Raw genomic sequence first — 13,354 nt, 5'->3', positions numbered from 1 at the left:
TTCGCTTACAACCTATTGTGCTGGACGTGCTGCTTCAAGTGAGACAGGATCAGTGCCGTTTTTTTCCCTGTCACTCAAAATAAGTGATAATGCACTCACCAGGACATTGTGTGAGTGTGAGGCACATGTGATTTCAGCAATCTGGAGCCAGTAGGCTACTACTGTTTCTCAAATGAAGGTCACGATGCACAAGCAGATCACCGATTGTAACAGATCACTATCTCGTACAGTATACCAATGTGCTGTAGGGTAGCAATAAGCTATGTGGAATACAATGTAAGATTTCAGACAAAGCACCTGTCTTTTGCCAGAAATTCCATTCAACTAAATTATTAAGTGAGAAGTCACGATTTTCAGTTATGAGATTCCAGTGGGAATTGCATACTGCTATTCTCTCATAATTTGCTAATAGCGTACCTGAAACCACACAACTTCATGAGTTCAAAAGTTAAAATAAAAAACATTTTCTGCGATAATAGACGCTGAAATAGGTTTTACCGGACCACTGGCAGTGTGCGAAGTCATCCAATTTGAGCCTTTTGTAGCCCTGTTCAGGTATTCTAACTGAAGTAGCCTACTTTCAAGGACCTTTAAAACTGTAGGCCCTCAATATACAAGTACCACTATAACCAAAAGGCGGACATGCTGGGAGAATGTCCATCTCTAGATTAGGCTACCTGAAATGCAATCCCCACATGTGCTTTGAAAGACAACCTAGATAATCACATTTTCATTTGGCATTATGAAATCTATTAAGTGTGTGTGTGAAAATGTTCACCTATTTCCTCCAATTAATCGGTTGAGAGTCGTGTTAATATGATTACATAGCATAGGATCGGTCTTGTAGGCTATCCCATATTCACTGTACACTCAGAAAGATGATTGTGCTGAGGCGTGCGCATCTAATTGATAAACAGCGGCGTGCGCATCCAACTGAAGACCTTGTCTTCCTGTACACTCAAACATCCCGTCGTCACTAATTACCACAGCCACAAAGTCATAAACCCCGTCTATTTATACAATTCATCTTTATAACATCTGGATTTTAAACCTAACGACAATGATAACCCTTATACATAATCCTAACCTTCAATTAAGACCAATAAGCCATTTATTTAATTCATTTTTGCTATAGACAATTTTGACTTTGTGTTTGTAGTAACTAGTGGAAACCCAAACATCCGGATTCCAAAGTCATATGACTAGCCGCCAGCGCAGTGTCATTTAATAGCCTCACAGCTAGCAGCACACTGTAACGTAGCAGGTAACCAGTGAGTTTCGTTAATTTAACCATGGCAACATTGGTGGGAAACAGGACAATGGACATCAACGGACCTGCTGCGGCAAGGACACACACACAGGCTGTGACCAGAAACTACATCTCACAACCAAGGCTGAGTACGTACCTAGCCAGAACAAATGTTGATTTTTCCATAGCTTGGTAACATTAGCGAGAAAACAAAAACGCACAGTGTCTGTGAAATATCCAATATAAAACTTGACCGACTATCACTGTAGGCGACATAAGCAAAATGCGAAAAGGAGTGAAATGACTAGTTAGCAAGCTAACATTAGCTTATGGGCCCAATTGTTAGCATTAGCTCGTTAGCAAACCAGTACAGTACGCGGAGCTGTTTTGCAAAAGTCTAAATCATCTTTGCTTGGATGTTATATGCAATTCTGTAATCAGTGTTTAATAATAGTTACATGCATATGTATAAAGCTATGTACTCTGTTGGACTAAATCAAGCGTTATGCGAACTAGTTTAAGCAAGTTCAACTACCGTCAGATGACTGTTCCTGACTGAATAACCGTGAAACGGTAGCGAAATATATCGTGTCACGCATTCAACGGCTTTAGCTACTTTTTTTTTTTTTATACACTGCAGCCATCGGTTTTGCTACATTTCTTGGAAATTGTAACTATCTAGGTAGCTAGCTAATTGTATTGGGTTGTGGACTTGTGGTGTGGAAATGATTTATAGGAAGACATGAATAGTAACAGATGGGTTGATTATCCTACTCATGTGACGTAATCACGTGAGAGGCTGCAGGAGAGGATGTGTCATGCATTCATTCATTTTTCATCGATTCATTCCCTATCCTTGCTATAATTTACATACATATTTTTAAACATGTTTGACTGACATTGCAAAGAGTAAAACTAATAGCCAGTCGATGCCCCATTCTAAAATATGTGCAGTGCCTTTCATGTCCCCCTTATTTCGTGTAAAATGTGTATTCTAAAAAGATTCAAATACAATTTCAGGTGTCCTTTACCTTAACACAAAAATATGGACCTTGAAAGTGCATTTTATGAACTTTATTTGTTTTCATTGGATGTAAGTGTTTTTTATCCATGTCCAATGATGTTATTCATCAACTTCTACATGAAATAAAAGCCATCAAATAATACAACATTTAAAATCTCTCATCAATTTTTTTTTTTTCATGAATATTGTATTTAACATGTTCTGAGTCCCTGATATCACTTTCCACCCTTTTTAGTTTGTATTAATTCTCATTTTAAGAAAACAGCCGCTTTCCACAATGACATCACATTCAGGAAGTGTCATTGTTTGTTGAGAAAATGATGCTGTTGTTTGTTTCATGTTTCATGATGTAGTCTGTCTCACTCATACATGTCCACCCTCTTAGGCTAAATTATAGAGAAAATTTATCAAATTCATTATGCTATCTTAATCACCCACAGAGCTATGGATAATTTGGGCTCCATATTTCCACCTTGTTAGGTTCCACCATGTTAGGATTATGCAGTGACTGTATGTGATTATGCACCTAACAGGGATTTAACTGCCTGAGTGAGCCAATATGTTTTTCTGAAAGTCAAACATGTCCCTTTTTTTCTGATAGAATACCAAAAAAGAAAAAATATAGAATTTTTCCCTCCCAGAAGTTGAGGTCCAAAAGGCACCGGACTGTAGGAATGAAATTGGCTCCCAAGATGTAGCCTAGCCATCAGCAATTTGGAAAATTTGACTAACGTTAGTATTATCAACGTACTCAGATTAATAATAACAAATTATGACCAGCTTTATCAATTAAACTGGAGCTTGTAATGACTTTTGCTTGTCAGTACAAAATACCTGTCTGCATAGAATTTAGTGTTGCTAAATTTCTAACTAGCGTCCTTAGCTAATAGTCTCTTTTTGCAGCTCAGATTCATACATTTAAAGTAAAAACAATATATTTAAACACTGATGAAATGGGCCTTTGATGTATTCTTCAGCAGCGGCCAAAGTAATTAATACAGGTTTATATGAAAGGGAACATGTAGAGAAATCATATCCCCATGTTATTATTTCAAGGAACAGTTAATTGAGTCACCATCCATCTGTGATATGCCTCCATCTCGGAGGCCTTTTAACAGTGGTGTATTGGGAAGAGGGTGCCTTTCAGCCATCTTCTTCACCAGGGTGTGAAAATAGGCATGGCCAACATCCAGCTGTGGTGTGGAATCGGCTGTCTCTGATTCCAACTAAAGGCAGGACTTTAGAACCATATTGTAGTCTGAATTCAGCCTCTATCTGCTCTTGGTGACATGTGTGGAAGGACATTAGATGTAGGCATATAGGCTTATATTGTATGTTTTGAGTTTGAACATAAAATGGTAGCCCATAGGCCTGCCTGTCAACATAACAAAGGAGTATACCTTTGTACATCTCTGTAAAGGACAAGACGCAACATAATGAGCAAAACGAGTGACCTAAGCGAATGAGTGTTGTATGATTGTCGGTGCCCGGCGCGCTGGATCCAGTATCTTAGAAACGGCCACCCTCCTGGGCTTTTCACACGCAGTGTCTAGAATTTATGAGAATGGTGCGAGGAACAAAAAACATCCATTCAGCGGCAGTCCTGTGAGTGAAAACAGCTCGTTGATAAGAGGTTGAAGGAGAATGGCAAGAATTTTGCCAGCTAACAGGTGGTCCAAAAACAGACAAATAATGGCGCAGAATGACATCTCGGGAACGCACAACTCGTCAATCCTTGTCACAGATGGGCTATTGCAGCAGATGACCACACCGGATTCCATCAGCTGAAAACAAGAAGATGCGGCTCCAGTGGGCACGCGATCAGCAACACTGGATAATTGAGGAGTGGAAAAACATCGCCTTGAACATGACAGCGAGTTCAGTTTACTTGAGTGGCATGAGCAGTTCCCAGACCTCATTTCTATAGAGCATCTTTGGGATGAGATGGAACGGGCTGTTAGCAGCATGAATGTACCGGCGTCCAATCTGCAGCAACTGCATGATGCCATCGTGTCAGCATAGACCAACATCCCTGTGGAACTTTCTGACACTTTGTAGAATGTCACAAATAATTCAGGCTGTTCTGGAGGCAAAGGGGGGTCTGACCCGGTACTAGATGGGTGTACCTAATAAACTGGCTAGTGAGTGTACATGTAGGTTAGTTTATAATGGAAAGCGGCAATTGTTCATGATCCATTTTAAGTGGCACTTTTCAGGGTGGGAAATGAACACCTTGTGCCATTCTTGTGATGTTGCTATTCATTGTAAATGTCTGTAGGCCTATGTAGCCAAATTGTATCTATGATCGTATGCTATCCATTTGTGTTTTATATGTTCTATTTATATCTGTAAATTAACCAATGTTATCAAGCCACACCCGGCCAGGATTACAGACACCTGTGTGTCCTTTGACACTATATATACTAGTGACCCGCAGTGTTTGTTATACCCTGATGAAGACAGCTTGTCTGTCAAAACGTTGGTCATTCAAATATTGCGTGTGGCTCCTTTTCTTTTTCAAGGGAAATGAACACCTGCCAAATGCAGGTAGATTTTGGCATTGGCAGGTAAGAATGTCCTTTTCACCAGTCACGTTGGCAGGTGGTCAAACAGAATTCGGGAACAGTTAAAAAAATTTTTTTTTTTAATCCAAAGCCCAAATGTAGAAGTTGGTCGAATTGACCTGAAAGACCTATTAACTGTCCTTGTGCTTCTTGGCTATTTGCATCGTTTTGTTCACATGCTAGGTTGTTTTACAATATTAGTTAGAGTTTTCTACAACAGAGATTCCAGCCTCTGAAAGACACTGAGTGCCATTACCACGGAAAAGGCCCTCCCCTTAAAGGGGCAGCTGAAAATGTCTCACCTGATTGACTCATATTTTTGTGAGTACATTGTGCTTGATTGACCATGGAACACTCCAAAAACCTTTTATTCATGAACTTTTGGTCATTTCTTATCATTAAAAACGGAAATAATTTAATTGTGCTCATAAATGTACCTTTAAGCTGCAAGTAATAGCCCAGGCATGTATTTGCTTAAATCACTGAACAAAAGGCGCTTAGAAGACAGGCTTCCATTTGAGCCAGGTGTCTATTTCCTTAATGCACACAGCTTTTGCTCATTTTTATAGTTAATTGTTTAATTCCTGCATTCACTACCAGCATTTTAATGTCTTTATTTCCTGCACTGTGTGATCATTTACACACTGTCATGTTTCTTTTGTCTTAGTTTGCCTCTATTCAAAATAAAAAAATAAAGCTTTTTGACAGTTAACTAGAAGTTCTCAGTGGCCAATTTTTTTTTTACCAGTTATTACTGAATTATTTAATGTAAATAAACCTTGTAAACATTCATGGTAACCTCGTAAGCAATTCATTTAGACCCGATGTTTATTTAAAACTGGCGTTTATTTGCTGAAATGTGTGCTGTTGCCTGGCTATTAAAGGGACAGGCAGCTATTTGAGATTCAGCGTTTAATTTTATGGTATTTGTGCGCTCCTAAATATCAACTTATGTACTCCTTGTAAAAAATGTCAGCATTAGAGCTGTGAACTAATAATAATAAATAAGCTGTATCACAGCATTTTGTGGCAGGGCAGGTACTTGATTCTTGATGTTCAGTTTATCTGTTTTTGCTATTGTCTAAATTATATCTTTTAGCATATTGGTTAAAAGATTTGGGTCACAAAAATGAAATTGAATTGAGCAATATACAACATTTACTTTTTACTAGTAATATTTTTTATCTTAAACAAACATGCTCATCTGGTACTTGTGATTTTTGGTGTAATTATGGCAAAAATATTTTGGCTCGTCAAATCTACCAGCCACTCAGATTAGATTTTTTTCCATCTAACAACAGTGGCTGGTGGACCAAAAAGTTAATGTCCCACCCTGGGCATCTTATGATAATCACAAAGTTTTAGCCTTTGTGATGGTTTATAATTTCTTCATTGGAATCTTGCCCTCATTGGCTGTTGGGGAAATTACTGTTTCTTACTACCATTTTTCATCAGTTTTCCACTACCTGAAGCCTGCCTCACCCTTTGTTCATCCTAAACTTGTTTCTTGGAAAATTTGGTCTTGCTTCCCCTAGCCTTGATTAACTGAAATACATTGAAGAGGTGTATTTAAGACCACAAAGGAAAGTAGGCAGGGAGGGAGTCTTACTTGAGGAGAGGACTATGATCACGACAACGAACTAGGCCTTAGTTGATATTTCTGATCTAAATCAATGAAGAACCTTTCTTGAAGATGTATTTAAATATGTATGTTTCTTGTACAGACAGGTTTTCAGGACATACTTTAAGGTCTTACAACGTACACAATATTCCTGCTGTAGAAAATAGCTGGAAATACGTTTTCAATATGAGATTTTTTATTTTATTTTTTATTTAATTTTAATAAATTTTTTTATCCCCTTTCTCCCCAATTTTTCGTGGTATCCAATCGCTAGTAATTACTATCTTGTCTCATCGCTACAACTCCCGTACGGGCTCGGGAGAGACGAAGGTCGAAAGCCATGCGTCCTCCGAAGCACAACCCAACCAAGCCGCACTGCTTCTTAACACAGCGCGCCTCCAACCCGGAAGCCAGCCGCACCAATGTGTCGGAGTAAACACCGTGTACCTGGCCCCCTTGGTTAGCGCGCACTGCGCCCGGCCCGCCACAGGAGTCGCTGGAGCGCGATGAGACAAGGATATCCCTACCGGCCAAACCCTCCCTAACCCGGACGACGCTATGCCAATTGTGCGTCGCCCCACGGACCTCCCGGTCGCGGCCGGCTGCGACAGAGCCTGGGCGCGAACCCAGAGACTCTGGTGGCGCAGCTAGCACTGCGATGCAGTGCCCTAGACCACTGCGCCACCCGGGAGGCCTCAATATGAGATTTTGACTAAACGTCTTTAGCCTAAAGACTAAGAAGATTCCATGTGCTGGTCCGACACTATATTTAGGTTACAATAATAAGCTCTGATTTGATATTTACCTTTGCATAGGAAATACAGGTAACTAACAAAATAAAGTAAACACCAACATGCGTGTCTTAATAGCCAGAACAGCTTCAATGCATCTTGGCATAGATTTTACAAGTGTCTGGAACTCTATTGGAGGGATGACACACCATTCTTCCACGAGAAATTCCATAATTTGGTGTTTTGTTGATGGTGGTGGAAAATGCTCTCGCAGGCGCCAATCCAGAATCACCCGTAAGTGTTCAACCGGGTTGAGATCTGGTGACTGACACACTTTTTAAACACCCTATGCTCCTTTGAGACCCCTCTTTCAAACTCACGGAGATCTCTTCTTCCAGCCATGGTAGCCAAAATAATGGGCAACTGGGCATTTTTATACATTACCTTTTTAAAGCATGATGGGGTGTTAATTGCTTAATTAACTCAGAACCACACCTGTGTGGAAGAACCTGCTTTCAATATACTTTGTGTCCCTGATTTACTGAAGTGTTTCCTTTATTTTGGCAGTTACCTGTAGATGGTACCTCACATTGCCTCTTTGTCTATATCTCACTGATGTTCTTCACTGTCCCTCATATATTTACACCTCAAACATGTCCGATCATAGAGCTAGCCAGGTGGTATTTTTCCTTGAGTATCAGAGGAAAGCATGGACTAAAAGCCTCTTAGCAAACTGGAAGGAAATTACTTAATGGAGCGGAGGCCATCTGAAATCTAAGGCGAAGATGCTGCTTTGCGTTATAACCCTATTTCCCTCCCATCCTACTTTTCAAATGTCCCCTCTAATGTAGGCATGCCAGATTGAACCATTTTTCATTCTCATCAAACATCATACTGAACAGCCACCATTCAATGCGTGCTTATAGTCCGGGCAGCAATTTGAACAAATCATTTTTTAGAAAGCAGTTTAGCCTTCTCTCTGTTATTTTAGTGGTGCATGAGCTGGCACATGTTTTTCATAAGAAGGCGTCCTGTTTTTCTTCTTTAATTTTTTTTTGAAACTGGTATGAAAATAATGACAAACACCCTTTTCATAAATAATTTAAGATGGAACGCAAGATGTTCATTGCCTACTATCATGGTAATGAGTTGGCATCCTTGCAGTACCATGCGTGCCATAGATCCAACTTTATTGGGAGAGGTTGGTGGGTAGCCTATAACCTGTACTTTCAGAGACTTGGTTCAAAGAAACCATTTCCCTGGGGTAGCTATATGAATGCAACCTAGGCTATAGGATCACAATGTTCCAATGCTTTGCGGTACATCAGTGAATCAACAGGCGTCTGAGCGAGGCAATGAAAATATTCAATGAAATGGAGGAGAAATCAACAGAGGTGTACAGCAAGTCTTTGACTTTAATTGTATAAAGGTCCTTTGTTGAAATTGACTTGAGACAAAGGTAATTAACCCAGTGGATGGCTTCCCATTGTTTTAGTTGGGCACAGTCAGTGTTATAAAGACATTGCACAAGGCAGACTATTTCTTTGTAATGATGTAGTAGGCTAATGATAAGCAAATGCCTCCAGATGGTACGTAGAAATCATTTTCAATGTACAAAACCCATCCTAAACGTATTTCTTTGAACAATTCTATAGTGTTAATTATTTGTCTCTGCAAGTATTTAAGCAACTGGCTTGTCAGAGAAATATATACTTTCTGTGGACGTTTGTCTTAACATGAAAGAAAATGAACATGCCACATTTATTTTTGCATTTGTATGAGGAGAAATCCATCCGAGTTGAGACATTTCCTCAGCTTGGTGTTTTTCACATTTCTTCACATGCCTTCCTTAGACTGTAGTGAGCCTTTATGGAGAAGTGAGAGGCCAGTTTATTTTCCATGTCAAGAAATCTCCTCTGTTGCTCCATTGATCACTTCCTCCAAGATCAGAATAGTGATTTCCCCTTTTCAGATACAACATACAGTAAGTGGCTACCCTTTTAAATTACCCAGTGAATTTGTTAGAATTGAAAGTACTATAATCTACTTAGTAAATATTCAGTGCATTTCATGACTGAAATTGAATTGAATTCAACCTTCCTTTGCTCCTGCTGACAATGAGGGACCCAAACTGAGCCATCTCTAGACAGGTTAGGCTACCAAGAGAATGACGAAAGGCTTCTTGCCCCTGCAAATGGCTCTAAACTATTGCTGTGGCATCCTTATTGTTTCAATCTGGGCTCTGGGGTTAACCAGCTGCCTCTCTGTCCCCCATCAGTATGCTCCCCACCAGCAAAACTACCCCACAGATTAGTGTTCCCACCCTGCTAGCCAATTCTCCCCTGGTCTGAGCCTGATTACGTGCTTCCCAATCAATGCAGTCAGGTGGGGAGTCCTCTTTCCATATTGGGGCCATCTACCTGCAAGGTTAAAAGCATGCCCATTTGATGGGGTTGTCATCACTACGAGCAGCATTGTTAGAAGAGCTGTATGTTAGAAACAGTGGTGAGTAGAAGGTACTGGCAAATTGGACAGCATCCCAATTTTTTGTCAATGCCCCTGTAAATAACTTGTATCAATGTAACATATTCATACTAATTGATACCTGTCTTTTAATCATGTGCATGCTTACCTTTATGTAATATTTCAACAGACATGCATTTCTTCCCCCCTCTATACATGTGTCATTCTATTTGGTTTTAAATTTGGCTTCTCAGAAGTGACACTTTTTAAAAATATATATATATTGAGTTTCTGCCATTTCAACAAATTATTTACAAAGTCTGTAACATACCAATGCCTGTATGCAGGCTTTTATAGCCTTAACAGTGTTTTCAGGAAGCAGGCTGATTAGGCTATTCAATTCCATATTCATCAAAAATAATCCTATTCAGCTGTCCTTGTACCATAGAATATACACTATTGTTCAAAAGTTTGTGGTCACTTAGAAATGTCCTTGTTTTTGAAAGAAAAGCAACAAAAAAAGTGTCCATTTAAAATAACATCAAATTGATCAGAAATAAAGTGTAGACATTGTTAATGTTTTAAATGACTATTGTAGCTGGAAACTGCAGATTTTTAATGGAATATCTACATAGGCGTACAGAGGCCCATTATCAGAAACCATCACTCCAGTGTTCCAATGGCACGTTGTGTTAGCTAATCCAAAATGGTTTTCTAATTGATCATTAGAAAACCCTTTTGCAATTGTTAGCATAGCTGAAAACTGTTTTGATTTAAAGAAGCAATAAAACTGGTTCTCATTTAAAGAAGCAATAAAACTGGTATTCTTTAGACTAGTTGAGTATCTGGAGCATCAGCATTTGTGGGTTCGATGACAGGCTCAAAATGTCCAGAAACAATTAACTTTCTTCTGAAACTCGTCAGTCTATTCTTGTTCTGAGACATGAAGGCCATTCCATGCGAGAAATTGCCAAGAAACTGCAGATCTCTTACAATTCTGTGTAGTACTCCCTTCACAGAACAGCGCAAACTGTCTCTAACCAGAATAGAAAGAGGAGTGGGAGGCCCCAGTGCACAACTGAGCAAGAGGACAAGTACATTAGACTGTATAGTTTGAGAAACAGACATCTCACAAGTCCTCAAATGGCAGCTTCATTAAATAGTACCCGCAAAACACCAGTCTCAACATCAACAGTGAAGAGGCGACTCCGGGATGCTGGCCTTCTAGGCAGAGTTCCTCTGTCCAGTGTGTGTTCTTTTGCCCATCTTAATCTTTTCTTTTTATTGGCCAGTCTGAGATATGGCTTTTTCTTTGCAACTCTGCCTAGAAGGCCAGCATCCCGGAGTTGCCTCTTCACTGTTGACGTTGAGACTGGTGTTTTGCGGGTACTATTTAATGAAGCTGTCAGTTAAGGACATGTGAGGCATCTATTATTCAAAGTAGACACTCTAATGTACTTGTCCTATTGCGCAGTTGTTCACCGGGGCCTCCCACTCTGGTTAAAGCCAGTTTTCACTCTTCTGTGAAGGGAGAAGTACACAGCGTTGTACGAAATCTTCAGTTTCATGGTAATTTCTCGCATGGAATATCCTTAATTTCTCAGAACAAGAATAGACAGACGAGTTTCAGAAGAAAGTTAATTGTTTCTGGACATTTTGAGCCTGTAATCAAACCCACAAATGCTGATGATCCAGATACTCAAGTAGTCTAAAGAAGGCCAGTTTTATTGCTTCTTTAATCATGACTGCAGTTTTCAGCTGTGCTAACATAATTGCAAAAGGGTTTTCTAATGATCAATTAGCCTTTTTAAAATGATAAACTTGGATTAGCCAACACAACGTGCCATTGGAGCACTGGAGTGATGGTTGCTGATAATGGGCCTCTGTACGCCTATGTAGATATCCCATTAAAAATAATCCGTTTCCAGCTACATTAGTCATTTACAACATTAACAATGTCTACACTGTATTTCTGATCAATTTGATGTTATTTTAATGGACAAAAAATGTGCTTTTCTTTCAACAAGGACATTTTCTAAGTGACCCCAAACTTTTGAACGGTAGTGTATTTTTACAAATTGGTTTCCATTTGTGATCTCTCTTACACTGGTTTTAGAAGCAATTGAGGTTTTATCTGAAGGTTGCTTTAATTCAGTTTGGCATTGTCCGTCTTATTTTATTTGCGCTGTGGTAGAAATAGGCTTATTTTCTACCACCATCCTGACGGTTTGAATTGTTAAACAATTAGGCCAACATCTTGTCAAAATGGCACCATTAAAAACAGTTAGCCTAATGAGGATAGTTAAGTTATTTTGACATCAGTATGTTAATGCCTGTCTACAGTAGTAGGCTAATCTTTGGAACTGTCATATTTGAACACCACCATCATGATCCTTGTATAACTTATTCACCCCTACTATCCAGAGAACCAGCAGTATTCTGTTCTACCTGATAACTAATTGTATCCACCTGGTGTCACAGGCTTAAAGTAGCTGTTTCCAGATTTCTGTGAAATATGATCTAGAATGAATTACTATCGTTTTCCTTCTGAATTTATTTTTTATAAAGTACAGTTGAAGTGAGAAGTGTACATACACCTTAGCCAAATACATTTCAACTCAGTTTTTCACAATTCCTGACATTTAATCCTCGTAAAAATTCCCTGTTTTAGGTCAGTTAGGATCACCACTTTATTTTAAGAATGTGAAATGTCAGAATAATAGTAGAGAGAATTATTTATTTCAGCTTTTATTTCTTTCATCACATTCCCAGTGGGTCAGAAGTTTACATACACTCAATTAGTATTTGGTAGCATTGCCTTTAAATTGTTTAACTTGGGTCAAACATTTCGGGTAGCCTTCCACTAGCTCCCCACAATAAGTTGGGTGAATTTTGGCCCATTCCTCCTGACAGAGCTAGTGTAACTGAGTCAGGTTTGTAGGCCTCCTTGTTCGCACACGCTTTTTCAGTTCTGACCACACATTTTCTATGGGATTGAGGTCAGGGCTTTGTGATGGCCACTCCAATACCTTGACTTTGTTGTCCTTAAGCCATTTTGCCACAACTTTGGAAGTTTGCTTGGGGTCATTGTCCATTTGGAAGACCCATTTGCGACCAAGCTTTAACTTCCTGACTGATGTCTTGAGATGAGCTTCAATATATCCACATAATTTCCCTGCCTCATGATTCTATCTATTTTGTGAAGTGCACCAGTCCCTCCTGCAGCAAAGCACCCCCACAACATGATGCTGCCACCCCCGTGCTTCACGGTTGGGATGGTGTTCTTCGGCTTGCAAGCCTCCCCCTTTTTCCTCCGAACATAACGATGGTCATTATGGCCAAACAGTTCTATTCTTGTTTCATCAGACCAGAGGACATTTCTCCAAAAAGTACGATCTTTGTCACCAGGTGCAGTTGCAAACCATAGTCTGGCCTTTTTATGGCGGTTTTGAAGCAGTGGCTTCTTCTTTGCTGAGCAGCCTTTCAGGTTATGTCGATATAGGACTAGTTTTACTGTGAATATAGATATTTTTGTACCTGTTTCCTCCAGCATCGTCACAAGGTCCTTTGCTGTTGTTCTGGGATTGATTTGCACTTTTCGCACCAAAGTTCGTTCATTCTAGGAGACAGAACGCGTCTCCTTCCTGAGCGGTATGACGGCTGTGTGGTCCCATGGTGTTTATACTTGCGTACTATTGTTTG

General features: G+C 39.7%; 1 protein-coding gene across 1 annotated transcript in view; it reads left to right on the top strand.

Moving 5' to 3' along the window:
* Window positions 1-1,187: 1,187 nt before the first annotated feature.
* The window catches only part of atp6v1ba (ATPase, H+ transporting, lysosomal, V1 subunit B, member a), a 46,058-nt gene continuing 33,891 nt past the window's right edge, over window positions 1,188-13,354 (top strand). Inside the window, exon 1 of the mRNA XM_038960498.1 lies at window positions 1,188-1,398. Coding sequence (XP_038816426.1) covers window positions 1,293-1,398 — 106 coding nt within the window. The 5' untranslated portion in view covers window positions 1,188-1,292. The remainder of the gene's footprint in view (window positions 1,399-13,354) is intronic.

This window comes from Salvelinus namaycush, chromosome 22 (genome assembly GCF_016432855.1).
Source record: "Salvelinus namaycush isolate Seneca chromosome 22, SaNama_1.0, whole genome shotgun sequence".
In the NCBI taxonomy this organism is placed as follows: Eukaryota; Metazoa; Chordata; class Actinopteri; order Salmoniformes; family Salmonidae; genus Salvelinus; species Salvelinus namaycush.
Note: the sequence above shows the minus strand (reverse complement) of the source record. Positions and strands in the feature narration are given on the sequence as shown.